The 22879-nt window shown below is 44.1% G+C and overlaps 1 protein-coding gene across 2 annotated transcripts in view; it reads left to right on the top strand.

Moving 5' to 3' along the window:
* Positions 1-22152, top strand: part of LOC135525544 (guanine nucleotide-binding protein G(I)/G(S)/G(O) subunit gamma-2) — a 30343-nt gene extending 8191 nt beyond the window's left edge. For both annotated transcript variants that reach the window (XM_064953222.1, XM_064953223.1), the window contains exons 2-3: positions 14114-14235; positions 21054-22152. In XM_064953222.1, coding sequence (XP_064809294.1) covers positions 14149-14235; positions 21054-21182 — 216 coding nt within the window. In that variant the 5' untranslated portion in view covers positions 14114-14148 and the 3' untranslated portion in view covers positions 21183-22152. The remainder of the gene's footprint in view (positions 1-14113; positions 14236-21053) is intronic.
* The last annotated feature ends 727 nt before the right edge of the window (positions 22153-22879 follow it).

Below are 22879 nucleotides of genomic sequence, written 5' to 3' on the forward strand. Positions count from 1 at the left end.
AAGGGGCATCATGACAAGTGATCCAATTCCATCCTTCCCTCCCCTCCTCTCCTCTCATCCCCGTCTCCTATCCTCCCCTCTCCTTCCCTCCCCTCCTCTCCTCTCATCCCCGTCTCCTATCCTCCCCTCTCCTTCCCTCCCCTCCTCTCCTCTCATCCCCATCTCCTATCCTCCCCTCTCCTTCCCTCCCCTCCTCTCCTCTCATCCCGTCTCCTATCCTCCCCTCTCCTTCCTTCCCCTCCTCTCCTCTCATCCCTGTCTCCTATCCTCCCCTCTCCTTCCCTCCCCTCCTCTCCTCTCATCCCCGTCTCCTATCCTCCCCTCTCCTTCCCTCCCCTCCTCTCCTCTCATCCCCGTCTCCTATCCTCCCCTCTCCTTCCCTCCCCTCCCCTCCTCTCATCCCCGTCTCCTATCCTCCCCTCTCCTTCCCTCCCCTCCTCTCCTCTCATCCCCATCTCCTATCCTCCACTCTCCTTCCCTCCCCTCCTCTCCTCTCATCCCCGTCTCCTATCCTCCCCTCTCCTTCCCTCCCCTCCTCTCCTCTCATCCCCCGTCTCCTATCCTCCCCTCTCCTTCCCTCCCCCTCCCCTCCTCTCATCCCCATCTCCTATCCTCCCCTCTCCTTCCCTCCCCTCCTCTCCTCTCATCCCCGTCTCCTATCCTCCCCTCTCCTTCCCTCCCCTCCTCTCCTCTCATCCCCGTCTCCTATCCTCCCCTCTCCTTCCCTCCCCTCCTCTCCTCTCATCCCCGTCTCCTATCCTCCCCTCTCCTTCCCTCCCCTCCTCTCCTCTCATCCCCGTCTCCTATCCTCCCCTCTCCTTCCCTCCCCTCCCCTCCTCTCATCCCCATCTCCTATCCTCCCCTCTCCTCTCCTTCCCTCCCCTCCTCTCCTCTCATCCCCATCTCCTATCCTCCACTCTCCTTCCCTCCCCTCCTCTCCTCTCATCCCCGTCTCCTATCCTCCCCTCTCCTCTCATCTCTTTCCGCTTCTCCCCTGTGTCCCAGGCCTTCTGCTTCCTCTCTCTCCCCTCCAACACAGACAGGTGTTTATGGATGATTCAAAAAGCACCCAGCACGCTTCATCCTTCATCCTGCTTCATCCCTCCCACAGCATTAACTAATCAATGATTAATCTCTCTCTCTATCTGTCTCGCCATGCCCTTTTGTAGGATCTAGTCCTGTAGGTTTAATTAATCACCCTGTAAGTCAGAGACATCCAGAGGCAAACACCAGCCATGATCACATCTGTGGGAGGGCCTCTTCACGAACACACACTCACACACACACACACACACACACACACACAGTCCCCCACCCCTGCCCCATGCTGCGATGCCAAGGGTGTGAAATCAGAGCGTGGTAATTAAAAATCTGTCCCTCGCTGTGTGTGTGTGTTTGTCCCTCACAGAGCCATCTGGAACTCTTTGGATGAAATATTAAATTAGGAGGGTCAGCTGGGGGAGGTGGGGGGGTGGTAGGAATCATAGGAAAATGGTAGGAAAAATGGGCGGTAAGAAACCTGTGAAACTCTGTCAATATCACATCAAAATGGATTAAAACCATTTACGTGTCATGGAAAATATTGTCTAATGTTATATACATCTGAAATGAAGTCATGTTCTGTCTGAAAAAGCCAAATTGTATACAGTATATATATACAGTGCCTTGCGAAAGTATTCGTCCCCCTTGAACTTTGCGACCTTTTGCCACATTTCAGGCTTCAAACATAAAGATATAAAACTGTATTTTTTTGTGAAGAATCAACAACAAGTGGGACACAATCATGAAGTGGAACGACATTTATTGGATATTTCAAACTTTTTTAACAAATCAAAAACTGAAAAATTGGGCGTGGCAAGAAGAAGAAAGCCATTTCTTAAAGATATCCATAAAAAGTGTTGTTTAAAGTTTGCCACAAGCCACCTGGGAGACACACCAAACATGTGGAAGAAGGTGCTCTGGTCAGATGAAACCAAAATTGAACTTTTTGGCAACAATGCAAAACGTTATGTTTGGCGTAAAAGCAACACATCTCATCACCCTGAACACACCATCCCCACTGTCAAACATGGTGGTGGCAGCATCATGGTTTGGGCCTGCTTTTCTTCAGCAGGGACAGGGAAGATGGTTAAAATTGATGGGAAGATGGATGGAGCCAAATACAGGACCATTCTGGAAGAAAACCTGATGGAGTCTGCAAAAGACCTGAGACTGGGACGGAGATTTGTCTTCCAACAAGACAATGATCCAAAACATAAAGCAAATTCTGCAATGGAATGGTTCAAAAATAAACATATCCAGGTGTTAGAATGGCCAAGTCAAAGTCCAGACCTGAATCCAATCGAGAATCTGTGGAAAGAACTGAAAACTGCTGTTCACAAATGCTCTCCATCCAACCTCACTGAGCTCGAGATGTTTTGCAAGGAGGAATGGGAAAAAATTTCAGTCTCTCGATGTGCAAAACTGATAGAGACATACCCCAAGCAACTTACAGCTGTAATCGCAGCAAAAGGTGGCGCTACAAAGTATTAACTTAAGGGGGCTGAATAATTTTGCACGCCCAATTTTTCAGTTTTTGATTTGTTAAAAAAGTTTGAAATATCCAATAAATGTCGTTCCACTTCATGATTGTGTCCCACTTGTTGTTGATTCTTCACAAAAAAAATACAGTTTTATATCTTTATGTTTGAAGCCTGAAATGTGGCAAAAGGTCGCAAAGTTCAAGGGGGCCGAATACTTTTGCAAGGCACTGTATATACTGTACAGTGCATTTTTCCACATTTTGTTAGGTTACAGCCTTATTCTAAAATGGATAAAATAATTTTTTCCCTCATCAATATACACACATATATCCCATAATGACAAAGCAAAAACAGTTATTTTTACATTTTTGCACATTTATAAAACGTAACTATCACATTTACAGATGTATTCAGACATACCTGTAATTGGGGAGTTTCTCCAATTCTTCTTCGCAGATCCTCAAGCTCTGTCAGGACTCTCCAGAGATGTTTGATCGGGTTCAAGTCTGGGCTCTGGCTGGGCCACTCAAGGACATTCAGAGACTTGTCCCGAAGCCACTCCTGGGTTGTCTTGGCTGTGTGCTGTCGTGTCTTTACTATGGATTAAGTGATATATGACATGCTATTCCATCAAATCAATTCTCTGCAATTAATATTACCTGATTAAACTAATCGTGTAAATGTAATTAACGAGGAAGTCGGGCCCACGGACTAATGTTTATAGAGCTGTTGTCTTCCGAATAAAGTCTTAAAGACCTTGTCATATTTATATCAGTAGCAGCCAATTACTAATCGTCACATTATTCAGTCTCATCTGAACATTGTAATCTTCATGAACCCTGGCTAACAAGTTGGAACAGCAATACAAAATGTGGTTCAATTATTTATTTACTAAATACATAAATAATCACACAGAATTGCATATACACAGGATGGGTCATTAATTGATGACTAATTATGTCATACAAGAAAATGTCCCTAGCGGATGAAACCGATACGACGGCTGGTTACACAAAGAAAGGGGTTTGGTTTTGAATGAAAGAGCGGGAAGACTGAGGAACAAAAGGATTAGGTCTCTATTGGACCTTATGTAGCTATGCTATCGTAAATACAGAATCTTATGCATTCTAAATAACTGCCCATTCGGAAAAGGAAAATGCAAGAAATATATTTACTCTGAGCAACGCTTCGATAGATTGGTCGAAGACTGAGGCTGGGTTGCCCAGCAGAGATCTCCCTTGTCCTTTGAAGAATATTTCTGGGCACATACGTTGTAGTCTGTTGTCTTGTGGTAGAACGGTTATGTTGTAGTACCGTCGTCATGTAGTAGAATGGATACGTTGTAGTACCCTGTCGTTCTGAAGAGATTGTTCGTCATTTCCTAGGCCACACACATTTACAGCTGCTGCTGATAACTCGACGTCTAAGATGTATCACTTCTTTTATTGAATAAAAGTGATGCTGCCACCACCATGCTTCACCGTAGGGATGGTGCCAGGTTTCCTCCAGACATGACGCTTAGCATTCAGGCCAAAGACTTCAATCTTGGTTTCTTCAGACCAGGTGACCATCGGGTTCTTGGTCACCTCCCTGACCAAGGCAAACTCCAAGCACACTGTTATGTGTCTTTTACTGAGGAGTGGCTTCCATCTGGCCACTCTACCACAAAGGCCTGATTGGTGGAGTGCTGCAGAGATGGTTGTCCTTCTGGAAGGTTCTCCCATCTCCACAGAGGAACTCTGGAGCTCTGTCAGAGTGACAATTGGGTTCTTGGTCACCTCCCTGACCAAGGCCTTTCTCCCCCGATTGTTCAGTTTGGCCGGGCGGCCAGCTCTAGGAAGAGTCGTAGTAGATCCAAACTTCTTCCATTTAAGAATGATGGAGGCCACTGTGTTTTTGGTGACCTTCAATGCTACAGAAATGTTTCGGTACCCTTCCCCAGAGCTGTGCCTCGACACAATCCTGTCTCGGTGCTCTACAGACAATTCTTTCGACCTCATGATTGGTTTTTGCTCTGACATGCACTGTCAACTGTGGGACATTTTATAGACAGGTATGTGCCTTTCCAAATCATGACCAATCAATTGAATTTACCACAGGTGGACTCTAATCAAGTTGAAGAAACATCTCAAGGACGATCAATGGAAACAGGATGCACCTGAGCTCAATTTTGAGTTTCATAGCAAAGGGTCTGAATACTTATGTAAATAAGGTATTTCTGTTGTTTATTTGTAATAAATAAAACATTTAATGTTTTTGCTTTGTCATTTAAATATTTGTTTACCTCTTATGTAACTAGGCAAGTCAGTTGAGAACCAATTCTTATTTACAATGATGACCTACACTGGCCAAACATATGCCCTATGGGACTCCCAATCACAGCCAGTTGTGATACAGCCCAGATTTGAACCAGGGTATCAGTATTGATGTTCCTAGCACTGAAATGCAGTGCCTTAGACCACTGCACCACTGGGGAGGAACCCAAATTATGGGGTAGATTGATGAGGGAAAAAACAAATTGAATCCATTTTAGAATAAGGATGTAATGTAACAAAATGTGAAAAAAGGGAAACGGTCAGATACTTTCCGAACGAACTGTACGTTTGTGTAGGGGACAACTGTGATGTCAGACGACTGGACAGGTGGACAGGTGTCTAATGTTTCAGAGGCTACTGATGCCACAACAATTATACTGACACACAACACAGACTACTAAAGGATACATCTGGGTCTGAAGAGTGAGTGCCATGATGTTTTTGTTTAGGACCGGTACAGAATGCAATTTAGGAAACCTTGTATTATTGCAACAATGGGTGAATGCTAAATGACACATTCTGTTAACATTTATATTCTATGACATTTCAGATTTACATATTATAATTTTTCAAGAAGTAGTTAGGATGTAGTGAACTACTTTTTCAAAGTAACTTCAGCTCAGTAAACTATACATTTCTTAAGCCTAGCTTTAGTGTAGCTTAACTTCCTCCAGTGTGAAGTAATTGGTAGCTTGGAGGGGGACATGATGGTGTGTCTAAGCACAGCTGGGGTTCACTCTCTCTCGCTCTCTCCCCCGCTCGCTCTCTCTCGCACTTTCTCTCCCTCTCACTTTCTCTCGCTCTCTCTCTCTCCCTCTCTCTCTCTCCCTCTCTCTCTCGTCTCTCTTTCTCTCTCTCTGTCTCACTTTCTTTTTCTCTCTCTCTCCCTCTCTCTCGCACTCTCTCTCACTCTCTCTCTTTCTCTCTCTCACTCTCTCTCTTTCTCTCTCTCCTTCTCTGTCTCTCTCTCTCCGTTTCTGTCTCTCTCTCTCTCACTATTCTGTGTACAATATCAAGCACAAATCCTCAAAGAGTGTGCAGACAGTGTTGATATCATACTGCTGTCACCCAATGAAACAGTATTGTGACCTGTTTCGACATCTCCCATGAGTATTGACCATTATGGTATTGTGGCCCCATTATGGAAAAATCATTTTATTTTAGAGTTGTTCAGAGCTTTGTCAATGATGCTGTTGTAGTTTCTGCCCTATTTGAACAAGTGGGGCAATTTAAATTACATTCTCATGTTCATTTGGAAGATCAAGTCTGGATTTCAATCCAAGGCACGTTGTAGGGAACAGCATTGGTCTGTCAACAATGCACCTTTTAAAAGCAATGGTTCCGATGTTCACGAACATCACATTCACAGTAAATATTTGAAATGTTGGGTCAAGTGTAAATTGCCTTTAAAAGTCAAAGAGCAATGTGTTTCTCTAAAATCCGCCTTGGACTAAATCGTAACCTAAATCATTATTAACCATCCAACATATAACGAGGCCTCACCCTCACAATGCTGGTCTTTCTGACCCAGGTTATAACAGATTATAAGTATGGAATATTTATCCAGGTCTGTCTTGAAAAATCTATTTTATATCTCAATAAGACTAAGCTGGTTAAATAAAAATGAATGCTATAGTGTCCGAGCCGGGTTAAAGATTATAAAACCCTTCTCACAAATAGGAAAACATCCAACGGACCTCTCTGTGTTATCTCTCTGTAATAATTATAATTATAGTATTCACTAATTCTAGTATAATATTGAATAATATCCAATTATACTATTTAATGTATATATTCAGTAGGCTATTCTTATATTCAGTTGTAGTATTCAGTTCTGCTATTCTAGTATTTACTGTTTAAGGGGAACTGGTTTCATGGTAGAACTCAACTGCCCACCCACACCATCAGTGTGACACGTGCTGGAGTGGTCACTGGAGTGGTCCTGGAGTGGTCCTGTAGTGGTCCTGGAGTGGTCCCTAGAGTGGTCCTGGAGTGGTCTCTAGAATGGTCCTGGAGTAGTCACTAGAGTGGTCCTGGAGTAGTCACTAGAGTGGTCCTGGAGTGGTCCTGTAGTGGTCCTGGAGTAGTCACTAGAGTGGTCCTGGAGTGGTCCTGGAGTGGTCCTGGAGTGGTCCTGGAATGGTCTCTAGAGTGGTCCTGGAGTGGTCTCTAGAGTGGTCCTGGAGTGGTCTCTAGAGTGGTCCTGGAGTGGTCACTAGAGTGGTCCTGGAGTGGTCACTGGAGTGGTCCTGGAGATGTCTCTAGAATGGTCCTGGAGTAGTCACTAGAGTGGTCCCTAGAGTGGTCCTGGAGTGCTCCCTAGAGTGGTCCTGGAGTAGTCACTAGAGTGGTCCTGGAGTAGTCACTAGAGTGGTCACTAGAGTGGTCACTAGAGTGGTCCCTAGAGTGGTCCTGGAGTGGTCACTAGAGTGGTCCTGGAGTGGTCACTGGAGTGGTCCTGGAGTGGTCTCTAGAATGGTCCTGGAGTAGTCACTAGAGTGGTCCCTAGAGTGGTCCTGGAGTGGTCACTGTTGGTACTTAGTCTCTGTTGGTAAATTCTTCTGTTGGTACCTCCTTCTGTTAGCACCTCCTTCTGTTAGCACCTCCTTCTGTTAGCACCTCCTTCTGTTAGCACCTCCTTCTGTTAGCACCTCCTTCTGTTGGTACCTCCTTCTGTTAGCACCTCCTTCTGTTAGCGCCTCCTTCTGTTAGCACCTCCTTCTGTTAGCACCTCCTTCTGTTAGCACCTCCTTCTGTTAGCACCTCCTTCTGTTGGTACCTCCTTCTGTTGGTACCTCCTTCTGTTGGTACCTCCTTCTGTTAGCACCGCCTTCTGTTAGCACCTCCTTCTGTTGGTACCTCCTTCTGTTGGTACCTCCTTCTGTTGGCACCTCCTTCTGCCCTTCTAGGTCAACTACCAGTCAACCTCTGGAGCCTGTTCTCCTTCACCGCTAGCAGGTACCAGACAAGGTCTATTGGGTGGTTGCTACTTTGTGTGTGTGTGTGTGTGTGTCAAAATAGGTCAAAATACGTGCACTACATAGGGAATAGGCTGCCATTTCTGAAACAGCCCATGTCCCGAGAGCCTTAGACTCAGTAAAAGCCTGTAGTTTACATTACACTGTTGATACAACTTAGCCTGTTTACAGTAACTATAAATCCACTATGGTAGCTGGTCCTTTGCCTCAGGGAAATAAATGGCTTTATTTCAACTTCTCCAACTTATTGTGGGGACAATGCAGTTTTTTAATGGAGGAGACAGCGCGTCACATAGACAGTATGAGTTTAATGGAGGAGACAGCGCGTCACTTAGACAGTATGAGTTTAATGGAGGAGACAGCGTGTCACACAGACAGTATGAGTTTTTTAATGGAGGAGAGAGCATGTCACATAGACACCACCTCAGACTGACCACCTGACCAACTAACACCACCTCAGGCTGATCATCTGACCCACTAACACCACCTCAGGCTGATCATCTGACCCACTAACATCACCTCAGGCTGACCACCTGACCCACTAACACCACCTCAGACTGACCACCTGACCCACTAACACCACCTCAGACTGACCACCTGACCCACTAACACCACAGTCTGCTTTAGCTGCAGCTTACTCATCAGACATACTGAAGTCTGGTCCCTGTTCCTTAGCTGTGTGGTGCCATTTGGGGTGCATGGACTTGAATTAAATACAATTAAATAAAAAAAGACTCTGTTACAAAACTTGAACACACAGACACTCCTCAAACTATACACCTCGTCACACCACCGATAACATGCAGTTCTATCTGCCAATAACTGTGATCATTTTCAATTGAAGTACTCTGAAAAATATTGATAACCTCTATTCTTACTTGCGTAGGGACATGTAGCTCAAAATAAAAGGTGGATCTCAGTTATCTTAACCTGTCAAAAGTGAATCCCTGCTCTGCAGTTTTGTCTCCTCAGATTTAGGACAATGTAAATTTAAACAGTAGGGATAAAACTTCACTGTTCGGAAGGCCATAGAGCCTAGTGAAGGTCTGTGGTAACAGGTTAGGTCTGGACCCTGTGGCTGAGGCAGATCAGGTTCAGGGTGTCGTCAGGCTGTGACAGCAGTGAAAACTGACCGTGCTACAGGGCTGTACCTTTTGAGGCATCCACATGGACAGGTGTGATGCTGTGACATGGACAGGTGTGATGCTGTGACATGGACAGGTTGGGCGCTGTGACATGGACAGGTGTGATGCTGTGACATGGACAGGTGGGGCGCTGTGACACAGACCGGTTGGGCGCTGTGACATGGACAGGTGTGATGCTGTGACATGGACAGGTGTGATGCTGTGACATGGACAGGTGGGGCGCTGTGACATGGACAGGTGGGGCGCTGTGACATGGACAGGTGGGGCGCTGTGACATGGACAGGTGGGGCGCTGTGACATGGACAGGTCTGATGCTGTGACATGGACAGGTCTGATGCTGTGACATGGACAGGTGTGATGCTGTGACATGGACAGGTTGGGCGCTGTGACATGGACAGGTGGGGCGCTGTGACATGGACAGGTCTGATGCTGTGACATGGACAGGTGTGATGCTGTGACATGGACAGGTGGGGCGCTGTGACATGGACAGGTGGGGCGCTGTGACATGGACAGGTGGGGCGCTGTGACATGGACAGGTGGGGCACTGTGACATGGACAGGTGGGGCACTGTGACATGGACAGGTGTGCCACTGTGGAACATCAATATTGATGTTCCAGCACCACGCAGAAATCTGAGATGAGCGTTTAACCCACTGATCCATCTGATCCCACAGTGAGCCCTACCCTAACCTACTGCACCATGGGGCTGAAAGGTAGGAGGCCACTGATGGGATTAATCACTAGGGAAAGCTAGTCGGTTACACCGGTACACACACACACACAGACACTTCAACCTCCCTCTTATCAATGTTTTAATCCTGTTTTTAACCGCCCACGCAGAAATGTAATTAGCATAAGAACAAAAATCCCCCTATTTAAAGTAGATATATCTTCTGTTCATGTCGGATTTCCACATCTGCGGTGGAAGGTGGCAGAGCGACAGCGATGTTTGTCAGACCAGGAGACTTCCTGAAAAGTCTGTAGCGTCTGAACGGTTTGGGCTCTACGATGCCCACAAGCCTCACAAAACTCACCTAAAGGTAACCCAGTACCAAATGACGGATGTATGGACACACTTTAGTGCCAAAAAAGTGGTTACATATGGATAGAAACAGATTAAAATAACCCTGAGCTATAGGACAGACACTGCAAAATAAGCTATTTTTTTTTTGTATTTTACCCCCTTTTTCTCCCAAATGTGAATATTGTCTCATCGCTGGAACTCCCCAAGGGGTTCGGGGGGGCGAAGGTCGAGTCAAGCGTCATCCGAAACATGACCTGCCAAACCGCGCTTCTTAACACCCACTCGCCAGCCGCAACCATGTGTCAGGAAACACCGATCACCCGATGACCATGGTCAGTCTGCAGGCGCCCGGCCCGCCACAAGAAGTCCTTAGAACGCGATGAGCCAAGTAAAGCGCCCCCGGCCAAACCCTCCCCTAACCCAGATGATGCTGGACCAATTGTGCACCACCCTATGGGACTCCCGATCACAGCCAGTTGTGATACAGCCCAGGATCGAACCTGGGTCTGGAGTGATGCCTCTAGCCCTGCCAAGCAGTGCCTTAGACCTCTGTGCCTCTCAAGAGGCCCAAATATACTTGTTTAACTATCTGTTTTGCCATGTATGAATATGTTATTCAATACATTTCTATGGGCTAATAGGAGTAAGGCCAAATTCAATGTTTCATTAAATGTTGTACCTACAAGGGTGCTAGAATTCCAAATCAAATAGCTAAATGATCCTTGGTATGACCATCTTAAAACAATTCCATATGTTAGCTTAGTAGAAACCAAGCCCCGGCCCTTAGACTCGAGGCAGTCAGTGTTTTAGATGGTTGCAGAGAGTTTATCCTGTCTTTTTATGGCCTCTGGTCAAAAGTAGTGCACTATGTATCATGCAAACATCTAGCAACCAAAAGGTTGAGTGTTTGAATCTCATCGTGGACAACTGTAGCAAATTAGCCACTTTTTAACTACATTTTAGCTACTTTGCAACTACCTAGCATGTTATCTAACCCTTAACCTCACCCTGACCTTAAACCTTTTAGCTAACCTTTCCCCTAACCTTAACCCTTTAACCTGACCCTAATACTAACCCTAACCCATAACCCTAACACCTAGCCTAGCTAACATTAGCCACCTAGCTGACTTTAGTGTTATCCACCTAGCTAACATTAGCCACAACAAATTGGAATCCATAATATATCCTATGAATTGTAAATCGTAATATATCATTATACGAAATGGATGTACATCCACAAATTAATACATACTATACGAAACTAACATTTCATACTAAATGGAGTGCCTCAGATCTACAGAGCATTCAAGAAGAATTCAGATCCCTTGAATTTTTCCACATTGTGTTGTTACAGCCTTATTCTAAAATGGATTTTATTGTTTTTTTCCCAATCAATCTACACACAATGCCCCATATCTTAAACACGGGGGCCACTCAGGGGTGCTTGTTTAGTCCCCTCCTATACGCCTTGTTCACCAACGACTGCGTGGCCAAGCACAACTCCAACACCATCATTAAATTTGCTGACGACACAACAGTGGTAGGTCTGATCACCGACAACGATGAGACAGCCTATAGAGAGGAGGTCAGAGACCTGGCCGTGTGGTGCCAGGACAACAACCTCTCCCTCAATGTGAGCAAGACAAAGGAGCTGATCGTGGACTACAGGAAAAGGAGGGGCGAACAGGCCCCCATTCACATTGACGGGGATGTAGTGGAGCGGGTCGTGGACTACAGGAAAAGGAGGGGTGAACAGGCCCCCATTCAGGAAAAGGAGGGGCAAACAGGCCCCCATTCACATTGACGGGGCTGTAGTGGAGCGGGTCGTGGACTACAGGAAAAGGAGGGGCAAACAGGCCCCCATTCACATTGACTGGGCTGTAGTGGAGCGGGTCGAGAGTTAAGTTCTTTGGTGCCCCCATCGCCAACAAACTGTCATGGTCCAGACACACCAAGACAGTCGTAAAGAGGGCACGACAACACCTATTCCCCCTCAGGAGATATTTGGTATGGGTCCCCAGATTCTCAAAAGGTTCTACAGCTGCACAGCAAGCGGTACCGGAGTGTCAAGTCTAGGTCCAAAAGGCTCCTTAACAGCTTCTACCCCAAGCCATAAGACTACTGAATAATTAATCAAATGGCCAACCAGACTATTTGCATTGACCCCCCCCCTTTATTTTTACTCTGCTGCAACTCGCTGTTTATCATCTATGCATAGTCACTTTCCCACTACCTACATGTGCAAATTCAATTGACTAACCTGTACCCCCGCACATTGACCTGGTACACCCTGTATATAACCTCATACTTGTTATTTTTAGTAGATTATTTACTTTATTTTATTTTGTAAATATTTTCTCAACTCTATTTCTTGAACTGTTAAGGGCTTGTAAGTAAGCATCTCATGGTAAGGTCTACACCTGTTGTATTCGGTTTTTTTAAAACATGTATGTATAATAACAAATTTAAATATAAAATTGACATAACTATTCAGACCTTTTACTCAGTTGAAGCACCATTGGCAGCAATTACAGCCTTTTTTATTTTACCTTTATTTAACCAGGCAAATCAGTTAAGAACAAATTCTTATTTTCAATTACGGCCTAGGAACAGTGGGTTAACTGCCTGTTCATGGGCAGAACGACAGATTTATACCTTGTCAGCTCGGGGATTTGAACTTGCAACCTTTCGGTTACTAGTCCAACACTCTAACCACTAGGCTACCCTGCCGCCCCAATTACAGCCTTGAGTCATCTTGGCATGACACAACATAACAACATAAGTTTGAAACACCGGTATTTGGGGAGTTTCTCCCATTCTTCACTGCAGATCCTCTCAAGCTGTCAGGTTGGATGGGGAGCGTCGCTGCACAGCTATTTTCAGGTTTCTCCAGAGATGTTCGATCGGGTTCACTCAAGGACGTTCAGAGACTTGTCCCGAAGCCACTCCTGCGTTGTCTTGGCTGTGTGCTTAGGGTCCTTGTCCTGTTGGAAGGTGAACCTTCACTTCAGTCTAAGGTCCTGAGCGCTCTGGAGCAGATTTTCATCAAGGATCTCCCTGTACTTTGCTCCGTTCATCTTTCCCTCGATCCTGACTATTCCTCCAGTCCCTGCTTCTGAAAAACATCCCCCACAGCATGATGCTGCCACCACCATTCTTCACTGTAGGGGTGGTGCAAGGTTTCCTCCAGGCGTGACACTTGGCAGTCAGGCCAAAGAGTTCAATCTTGATTTCATCAGACCAGAGAATCTGGTTTCTCATGGTCTGAGAGTCCTTTTGGCAAACTCCAAGAGGGCTGTCATGTGCCTTTTACTGATGAGTGGCTTCCGTCTGGCCACTCTACCATTAAGTCCTGATTGTTGGAGTGCTGCATAGATGCTTGTCCTTCTGGAAGGTTCTCCCATCTCCACAGAGGACCTCTGGAGCTCTGTCGAGTGACCCTCGGGTTCTTGGTCACCTCCCTGACCAAGGCCCTTGCTCAGTTTGGAAGGGTGGCCAGCTCTAGGAAGAATATTGGTAGTTCAAACTTCTTCCATTTAAGAATGATGGAGGCCACTGTTTTCTTGGGGACCTTCAAAGCTGCATAATTGTTTTGGTACCCTTCGCCAGATCTGAGGTTCTACACAATCCTGCCTTGGAGGTCTATGGACAATTCCTTCGACCTCATGGCTTGGTTTTTGCTCTGACATGCACTGTCAACTGTGAGACTTTTTATAGACAGGTGCGTGCCTTTCCAAATCATGTCCAATCAATTGAATTTACCACAGCTGGACTCCAATCAAGTTGTAGAAACATCTCAAGGATGATCAAAGAAAACAGAATGCTGAATACCTATGTAAATAAGGTATTTCAGTTGGGTTTTTTAACAATTTATAAAAACCTGTTTTCACTTTGTCATTTTGGGGTATTGTGTGTATATTGATGAGGATTTTATTTTATAAAATCCATTTTAGAATAAAGTTGAAACGTTAAAAAGAATGTGGAAAAAGGGAAGGAGTCTACTTTCCGAATGCACTGTACATACAGAATGATAAGAAATGCTCTGAGACCAGGTTGCCACCCAAGACAGACAGACAAACAGACTAACCTTAAGCTTCAACCCTAAACCAACCTCTTCTCTTCCCTTCAGACAGCCTATACCAGGCCTAGCTGAGAATTCCTATCATGGCGTCCAACAACACAGCAAGCATCGCCCAGGCCAGGAAACTGGTAGAGCAGCTGAAGATGGAGGCCAACATTGACAGGATAAAGGTGAGGGGGAATTAGGTCTATATCACTGGCCAAGAAGATAAAAAACCTAACAGATACACTATCGGTCAAAGGTTTTAGAACAGCTACTCATTCAAGGGTTTTTCTTTATTTTTACTATGTTCTACATTATAGAATAATCGTGAAGACGTCAAAACTATGAAATAACACATATGGAATCATGTAGTAACCAAAAAAGTGTTAAACAAATCAAAATATATTTTATATTTCAGATTCTACAAAGTAGATACCCTTTGCCTTGATGACAGCTTTGCACACTCTTGGCATTCTCAACCAGCTTCACCTGGAATGCTTTTCCAACAGTCTTGAAGGAGTTCCCACATATGCTGATTACTTATTGGCTGCTTTTCCTTCACTCTGCAGTCCGACTCATCCCAAACCATCTTAATTTGTTTGAGGTCGGGAGATTGTGGAGGCCAGGTCAACTGATTTAGCACTCCATCACTATCCTACTTGATAAAATAGCCCTTACACAGCCTGAAGGTGGTGTCATTGTCCTGTTGAAAAACAAATATAGTCCCATTAAGCCCAAACCACATGGGATGGCGTATCGCTGCAGAATGGTGTGGTAGCCATGCTGGTTAAGTGTGCCTTGAATTCTAAATAAATCACAGACAGTGTCACCAGCAAAGCAACCCCACACCATAACACCTCCTCCTCCATGCCTTACGGTGGGAAATACACATGCGGAGATCATTTGTTCACCCACACCGCATCTCACAAAGACATGCCGGTTGTAACCAAAAATGTTCCATTAGGACTCCAGACCAAAGAACAGATTTCCACCAGTCTGATGTCCATTGCTAGTGTTTCTTGGCCTAAGCAAGTCTCTTTTTCTTATTGGTGTCCATTAGTAGTGGTTTCTTTGCAGCAATTCAACCATGAAGGCCTGATTCTATTGCCAGTCCAAGATGGCGTAGCAGTTGGACATGTTTTTGTCTTGTCCCATATAAATAGTCGGTCTCATCGTTTCTTTTTCGGATATATTTTAATCTCACTTTCCACCTACGATTTAAATATACTTTCCTGCAACCCGCCCTACCCAATGTGGTACGGGTCTGCTATTTTTATACGTTATAACTGGAACCTCCATCAGAAGCTAGCCAGCTAACTAGCTACTAGCCAGTAGTCACTGTTAACCACGGCTAGACCCGGCCCGCTAGCTTTCTGAACACCGTGCCTCCCGCTCGCCTAGCATAGTAGCGACTACCAAACGGCTCCCAGACTCACCTATTGCTGCTCATTGGACCCTATAATCACTCGGCTACACATGCCTCTCTCTAATGTCAATATGCCTTGTCTTCTGCTGTTTCAGTTAGTTATTATTTTATTTCACTGTAGAGGCCCTAGTCCAGCTCAACATGCCTTAGATAGCTCTTTTGTCACACACCCCACACATGTGGAGTACTCACCTGGCTTAGCTAGTGTCTCCAGAGTTGCAAGCTCTCTTATTGTCACTCAATGCCTAGGTTTACCCCCACTGTACTCACATCCTACCATATCCTTGTCTGTACATTATGCCCTGAATCTATTCTACCACACCCAGAAATCTGCCCCTTTTATTCTCTGTTACCAACGCACTAGACAACCAGTTCGTATAGCCTTTAGCTGTACCCTTAACCCTCAGCATCACACCTATTCCCCAGGCGCTCTCATTTGTTGAATTCTGTAACCGTAAAAGCCTTGGTTTCATGCATGTCAATATCAGAAGCCTCCTCCCTAAATTTGTTTTATTCACTGCTTTAGCACACTCCGCCAACCCTGGTGTCCTAGCCATGTCTGAATCCTGAATTCTGACATTTCCATCCCCAACTACAACATTTTCCGTCAAGATAGAACTGCCAAAGGGTGCGGAGTTGCAATCTACTGCAGAGATAGTCTGCAGAGTTCTGTCATACTATCCAGGTCTATACCCAAACAGTTTGAGGTTCTGCTTTGAAAAATCAATCTCTCCAGAAATAAGTCTCTCACTGTTGCCACTTGTTATAGACCCCCCTCAGCCCCTAGCTGTGCCCTGAACACCATGTGTCAATTGATTGCCCCCAGTCTATCATCAGAGTTCATACTGTTAGGTGACCTAAACTGGGATACAATCTAAACTAGATGCCCTCAATCTCACACAAATGATCAAGGAACCTACCAGGTACAACCCTAAATCCATAAACATTGGCACCCTCATAGATATCATCCTGACCAACTTGCCCTCTAAATACACCTCTGCTGTCTTCAACCAGGATCTCAGCAATCACTGCCTCTTTGCCTGTGTCCGTAAGGGGCCTGCTGTCAAACGACCACCCCTCATCACTGTCAAATGCTGCTTAAAACACTTCAGCGAGCAGGCCTTTCTAATCAACCCAGCCTGGGTATCCTGGAAGGATATTGACATCATCCCATCAGTAGAGGATGCCTGATTATTCTTTAAAAGTTCTTTCCTCCCCATCTTAAATAAGCATGCACCATTCAAAAAATGTAGAACTAAGAACAGATATAGCCCTTGGTTCACTCTAGACTTGACTGCCCTTGACCAGCACAAAAACATACTGTGGCGTACTGTATTAACATTTAATAGACCCCACGATATGCAACTTTTCAGTGAAGTCAGTAACCCATATACAGTCAGTTAGGAAAGCAGAGGCTAGCTTTTTCAAGCAGAAATTTGCATCCTACAGCACTAATTTAAAAAAGGGACACCGTAAAGTCCATGGAGAATAAGGGCACCTCCTCCCAGCTACCCACTAACTCTAATGAACTTATCTTCTACAGGCTAGGAAACACTGTCACCACCAATAAATCTACGATAATCGAGAATTTCAACAAGCATTTTTCTACGGCTGGCCATGCTTTTCACCTGGCTACCCCTACCATGGCCAACAGCTCTGCACCCCCCGCACCAACTTGCCCAAGTTCCCCCCCCCCTCCCCCGCTTCTCCTTCACCCAAATCCAGATGGCTGATGTTCTGAAAGAGCTGCAAAATCTGGATGCCTACAAATCAGCTGGGCTGGACAATCTAGACCCTCTCTTCCTAAAATTATCCACTGAAATTGTTGCATCCCCAAATACTAGCCTGTTCAACCTCTCTTTCGTATCGTCTAAGATCCCTAAAGATTGGAAAGCTGCCGCCGTCATCCACCTCTTCAAAGGGGGAGACTCTCTAGACCCAAACCGTTACAGACTTATATCCATCCTGCCCTGCTTTTCTAAAGTCTTCAAAAGCTAAGTTAACAAACAGATCACCAACCATTTAGAATCCCAACGTACCTTCTCCGCTATGCAATCTGGTTTCCAAGCTGGTCATTGTTGCACCTCTGCCACGCTCAAGGTACTAAACGATATCATAACCGCCAGTGTTAAGAGACAATACTGTGCAGATGTATTCATCGACCTGGCCAAGGCTTTCGACTCTGTCAATCACCACATTCTTATCGGCAGACTAAACAGCCTTAGTTTCTCAAATGACTGCCTATCCTGGTTCACCAACTACTTCTCAGATAGAGTTCAGTGTGTCAAATCATAGGACCTGATATCCGGACTTCTGGCAGTTTCTATGGCAGTGCCACAAGGTTAAATTCTCGGGCTGACTCTTTTCTCTGTATATATCAATGATATCGCTCTTGCGGCTGATGATTCTCTGATCCACCTCTATGCAGACGACATCATTCTGTATACATCTGGCCCTTCCTTGGACACTGTGTTAACAAACCTCCAAACGAGCTTCAATGCCATACAACACTCCTTCCGTGGCCTCCAACTGCTCTTAAATGCTAGAAAAACTAAATGCATGTTCTTCAACCGATTGCTGCCCACACCTGCCCGCCCATCTCGCATCACTACTCTGGACGGTTCTGACTTAGAATATGTGGACAACTATAAATACCTAGGTGTCTGGTTAGACTCTAAACTCTCCTTCCAGACTCACATCAAGCATCTCCAATCCAAAATTTAATCTAGAATCGGCTTTGTATTTCGCAACAAAGCCTCCTTCACTCATGCTGCCAAACAGACCCTCGTAAAACTGACTATCCTACCGATCATTTACTTCAGCAATGTCATTTACAAAATAGCCTCCAACACTCTACTCAGTAAAGTGGATGTAGTCTATCACAGTATCATCCGTTTTGTCACCAAAGCCCCATATACTACCCACCACTGCGACCTGTATGATCTCGTTCGCTGGCCCTTGCTACATATCTGTCGCCAAACCCACTGGCTCCAGGTCATCTATAAGTCTTTGTTAGGTAAAGCCCGGCCTTATCTCAGCTCACTGGTCTCCATAGCAACACCCACCCGTAGCACGCGCTCCAGCAGGTATATTCCACTGGTCATCCCCAAAGCCAACACCGCCTTTGGCCGGCATTCCTTCCAGTTCTCTGCTGCCAATGGCTGGAACGAATTGCAAAAATCACTGGAGCTGGAGACTTATATCTCCCTCAGTAACGTTAAGCATCAGCTGTCAGAGCAGCTTACCGATCACTGTACCTGTACACAGCCCATCTGTAAATAGCACACACAACTATCCCATCCCCATATTGTTACTTATTTTTTGTCTCTTTTGCGCTTCAGTATCTCTACTTGCACATCATCATCTGCACATCCATCACTCCAGTGTTAATGCTAAAATTTACATATTTCATCACTATGGCCTTTTTTATTGCCTTACCTCCCTAACCTTACAACATTTGCATACACTGTACACAGATTTTTCTTTTGCTATTTTGACTGTACATTTCTTTATCTCATGTGTAAGTCTGTGTTGTTGTTTTTGTTGCACTGCTTTGCTTTATCTTGGTCAGGTCGCAGTTGTAAAGAGAACTTGTTCTCAACTGGCCTACTTGGTTCCCACAGTATCCTCTTAACAGTTGATATTGAGATGTGTTTGTTATTATTTGAGGTCTGATGAGCATTTATTTGGGCTGAAATTTCTAAGGCTGGTAACCCCCCCCCCCCATCCCCCCTCCCCCTTATCACAACACAACTGATTGAATCAAACGAAAGGAAAGAAACTCTACAAATGAACTTTTAAGGCACACTTGTTAATTGAAATGCATTCCAGGTGACTACCCCATGAAGCTGGTTGAGAGAGCGCCAAGAGTGTAAAAAGCTGTCATCAAGGCAAAGGGTGGCTATTTGAAGAATCTCAAATGGAAAATCTATTTTGATTTATTTAACACTTTTTTGGTTACTACATGATTTCATATGTGTTATTTCATAGTGTTGATGTCTTCACTATTATTCTACAATGTAGAAAATATTAAAAATAGAGAAAAACCCTTGAATGAGTAGGTGTTCTGAAACTTTGACCGGTTGTGTATATGACAAATCTGTAGCATCACTGCCCAAAAGTATAATACAGATATACACTCAGTGGACCAAACATTAGGAACACCTGCTCTTTCCATGACATAGACTGACCAGGTGATTCCAAGTGAAAGCTATGATCTCTTATTGATGCCACCTGTTAAATATACTTAAATGAAGGGGAGGAGACAGGTTAAGGAAGGATTTTTAAGCCATGAGATGGATTGTGTATGTGTGCAATTCAGAGGGTGGATGGGCAAGACAAAGGTTTTAAGTGCCTTTGAACAGGGTATGGTAGTAGGTGTCAGGTGTACTGGTTTGAGTATGTCAAGAACTGCAACGCTGCTGTGTTTTTACACTCAACCATTTCCTGTGTGTATCAAAAATGGTCCACCACCCAAAGGACATTTTATTTAACTAGGCAAGTCAGTTAAGAACTAATTCTTATTTACAATGACAGTCTACCAGGGAACAGTGGGTTAACTGCCTTGTTCAGGGGCAGAATGGCAGATTTTTTACCTCAGGGATTTGATCCAGCATCTTTCGGTTACTGGCATACATGAAATATGACAAATCGGTACCATCACTGCCTAAAAGCATATAACCAAAATATGACAAATCGGTAGCATCACTGCCTAAAAGCATACAACGGAAATATGACAAATCGGTAGCATCACTGCCTAAAAGCATATAACCGAAATATGACAAATCGGTAGCATCACTGCCTAAAAGCATACAACCGAAATATGACAAATCGGTAGCATCACTGCCTAAAAAAATATATAACCGAAATATGACAAATCGGTAGCATCACTGCCTAAAAGCATACAACCGAAATATGACAAATCGGTAGCATCACTGCCTAAAAGCATACAACCGAAATATGACAAATCGGTAGCATCACTGCCTAAAAAAATATATAACCGAAATATGACAAATCGGTAGCATCACTGCTTAAAAGGGTATATCCGAAATATGAGAAATCGGTGGCATCACTGCCTAAAAGCATATAACCGAAATATGACAAATCGGTAGCATCACTGCCTAAAAGCATATAACCGAAATATAGTAAATCGGTAGCATCACTGCCTAAAAGCATATAACCGAAATATGACAAATCGGTAGCATCACTGCCTAAAAGCATATAACCGAAATATGACAAATCGGTAGCATCACTGCCTAAAAAAATATATAACCGAAATTTGAGAATATAGGAAAGTAAGGGATATACAGAATGTGACATTGATTGCCCGTTCCTTTACAGCACAGAATAAAGTGGTAATAACATGGTGATAGTGTGTCTTTCAATACAGGTTTAGTAACTATGACATTACCACTTTATTCCACACTGTAATGTAAAAGTACCAACAAATCTATTGTGTCGAAGTCAAAGTCAAATTGTGTGTGTGTGTGTGTGTGTGTGTGTGTGTGTGTGTGTGTGTGTGTGTGTGTGTGTGTGTGTGTGTGTGTGTGTGTGTGTGTGTGTGTGTGTCTTTCATTACAGGTGTCCAAAGCAGCAGCAGATTTAATGTCGTACTGCGAAGCCCATGCCAAAGAGGACCCGCTCCTGTCGCCGGTGCCCGCATCCGAAAACCCTTTTAGGGAGAAGAAGTTCTTCTGTGCCATCCTGTAAACGGGGTGTGGTTTATTTGGTCTGACAGGAAGTCTGCTCATCTTGGGACATTGAACGAGGACGTTCAATATGTAGACATCTTCTAACAGAAGGGCATGGAGGAGTAGTACTGTCTCTTTCTCTACAATGGAAGCTAAAGCAGGCATTTAAAAACCACAGAGTAACCATTTACAGCGGTCTGATCTGACCTGATCTGAGGGCAGTTTTTGAGGGCTGTGCAGCATGTTTGATGGATCCATCCGTGTAGTCAGAGGACAACCGAAGATAGTATGGTTATCCACCCAGAAACATGATGGACAACCAATCAACCAAGTCTTCAGGTTGTGTTTAAAATACAATAAAAAGAATGAAGGAAAAAAATAAACAAAAAAAATGTTGTGGTTCTTTTGGAACATGAAATCCAAGTGTTATGTTAAATGGTGGGTTGGGTTGGGTAGATGAGCTGCTTACCACCAGATACTAACGCCTGTTTATCGGAATGTTTTTATTTTTGCTGTTGTTTATTTTATGCAGATTTTGATTCTGAGATGAATTGGTTTGGCTATATCACTTAGACAACTTTCTATACTGTATGTGATTACTGAAACAGCTATTTTAACATTTTTTTTTTTTTTACATTGTTAGAATTTGTGAAAGCTGTTTTAATGGAAAGTTTGGACGTTCAATTAAGTGATATTCTTTACAGACATGTTTCTTTAAACTTCTTCTGAGAGAAGTATACAACATATATATCTGGCAATGTGGTACAGTATGTGTTTCCTTCAGATACAAGCTCTCTTTTTACTATTTGTATAAAAATACTAGCAAGTAAACTGTGTTGTGCTGTGCGTTCTGAATGTTTGTGTTTATCATTAATAATTGCATGAAATTAACTATTTTTTAATTTTATTTTTAATGTGGGGATTGTATGAACGAGGCAGCCTCCATCTGGCATTGCCAACTGTATTAAAAAGATAACAATGACTCAAAATGGACTCCATAAGGACAACTTTGTCATAGGAAAAACGAAAAGGACAAGACTGAGCTGCAAGCCGATGATGCTTCATTTCCCAAATTGTTTAAAAATAGGTTATGGTTAGGGTTAAAGGTTAGATTTAGGGTTAAAGGGATAGTTCAGCCAAATTACAAAATTACACATTGGTTTCCTAACCCTCCAAACAGTCTATGGACCATGTATGACAGCAATCCATGATTTGGTTTAGTTTCCATGGTACTGTTTCCACATGCTAACGTTTTAGCATTTTGGCATAAATCCCATTTAAAGTCATGGGGCCGATATTAGCATTTTTTCACACATCATGTCCAAATCATCTAAAAGTATCTAAAAAATGATTGTGAAGCTCAACAAAGTCACTTACAGATGTTTTGAACATGAAAATGCTAATATCGGTTCCATGGCTTGAATTTGTGCCTCAAATGCTAAAATGTTAGCATGTGGAAACAGAGCCAGGGAGATTAAACCAAAGCATGGATCTATCCCTAGCTTTAACTGTTTCGTTAAGTTTAGGGCATAGGTTGTCCGTTTTAGATTTTGGCTAGTCGGATGCTGGTCAGAAAAGTCCCTTTAATTTGGTCTCCCCTCTCATGCTATAGCAATACCTGCTTCTGACTGGCAAGTTATATTTCCATAGCACTTTGCACATAAAGCTACGAGCTCGTTGGAGTATAAGACATCAATGAACATTCACATTCCCTTG

Source organism: Oncorhynchus masou, chromosome 32 (genome assembly GCF_036934945.1).
Source record: "Oncorhynchus masou masou isolate Uvic2021 chromosome 32, UVic_Omas_1.1, whole genome shotgun sequence".
Classification (NCBI taxonomy): domain Eukaryota; kingdom Metazoa; phylum Chordata; class Actinopteri; order Salmoniformes; family Salmonidae; genus Oncorhynchus; species Oncorhynchus masou.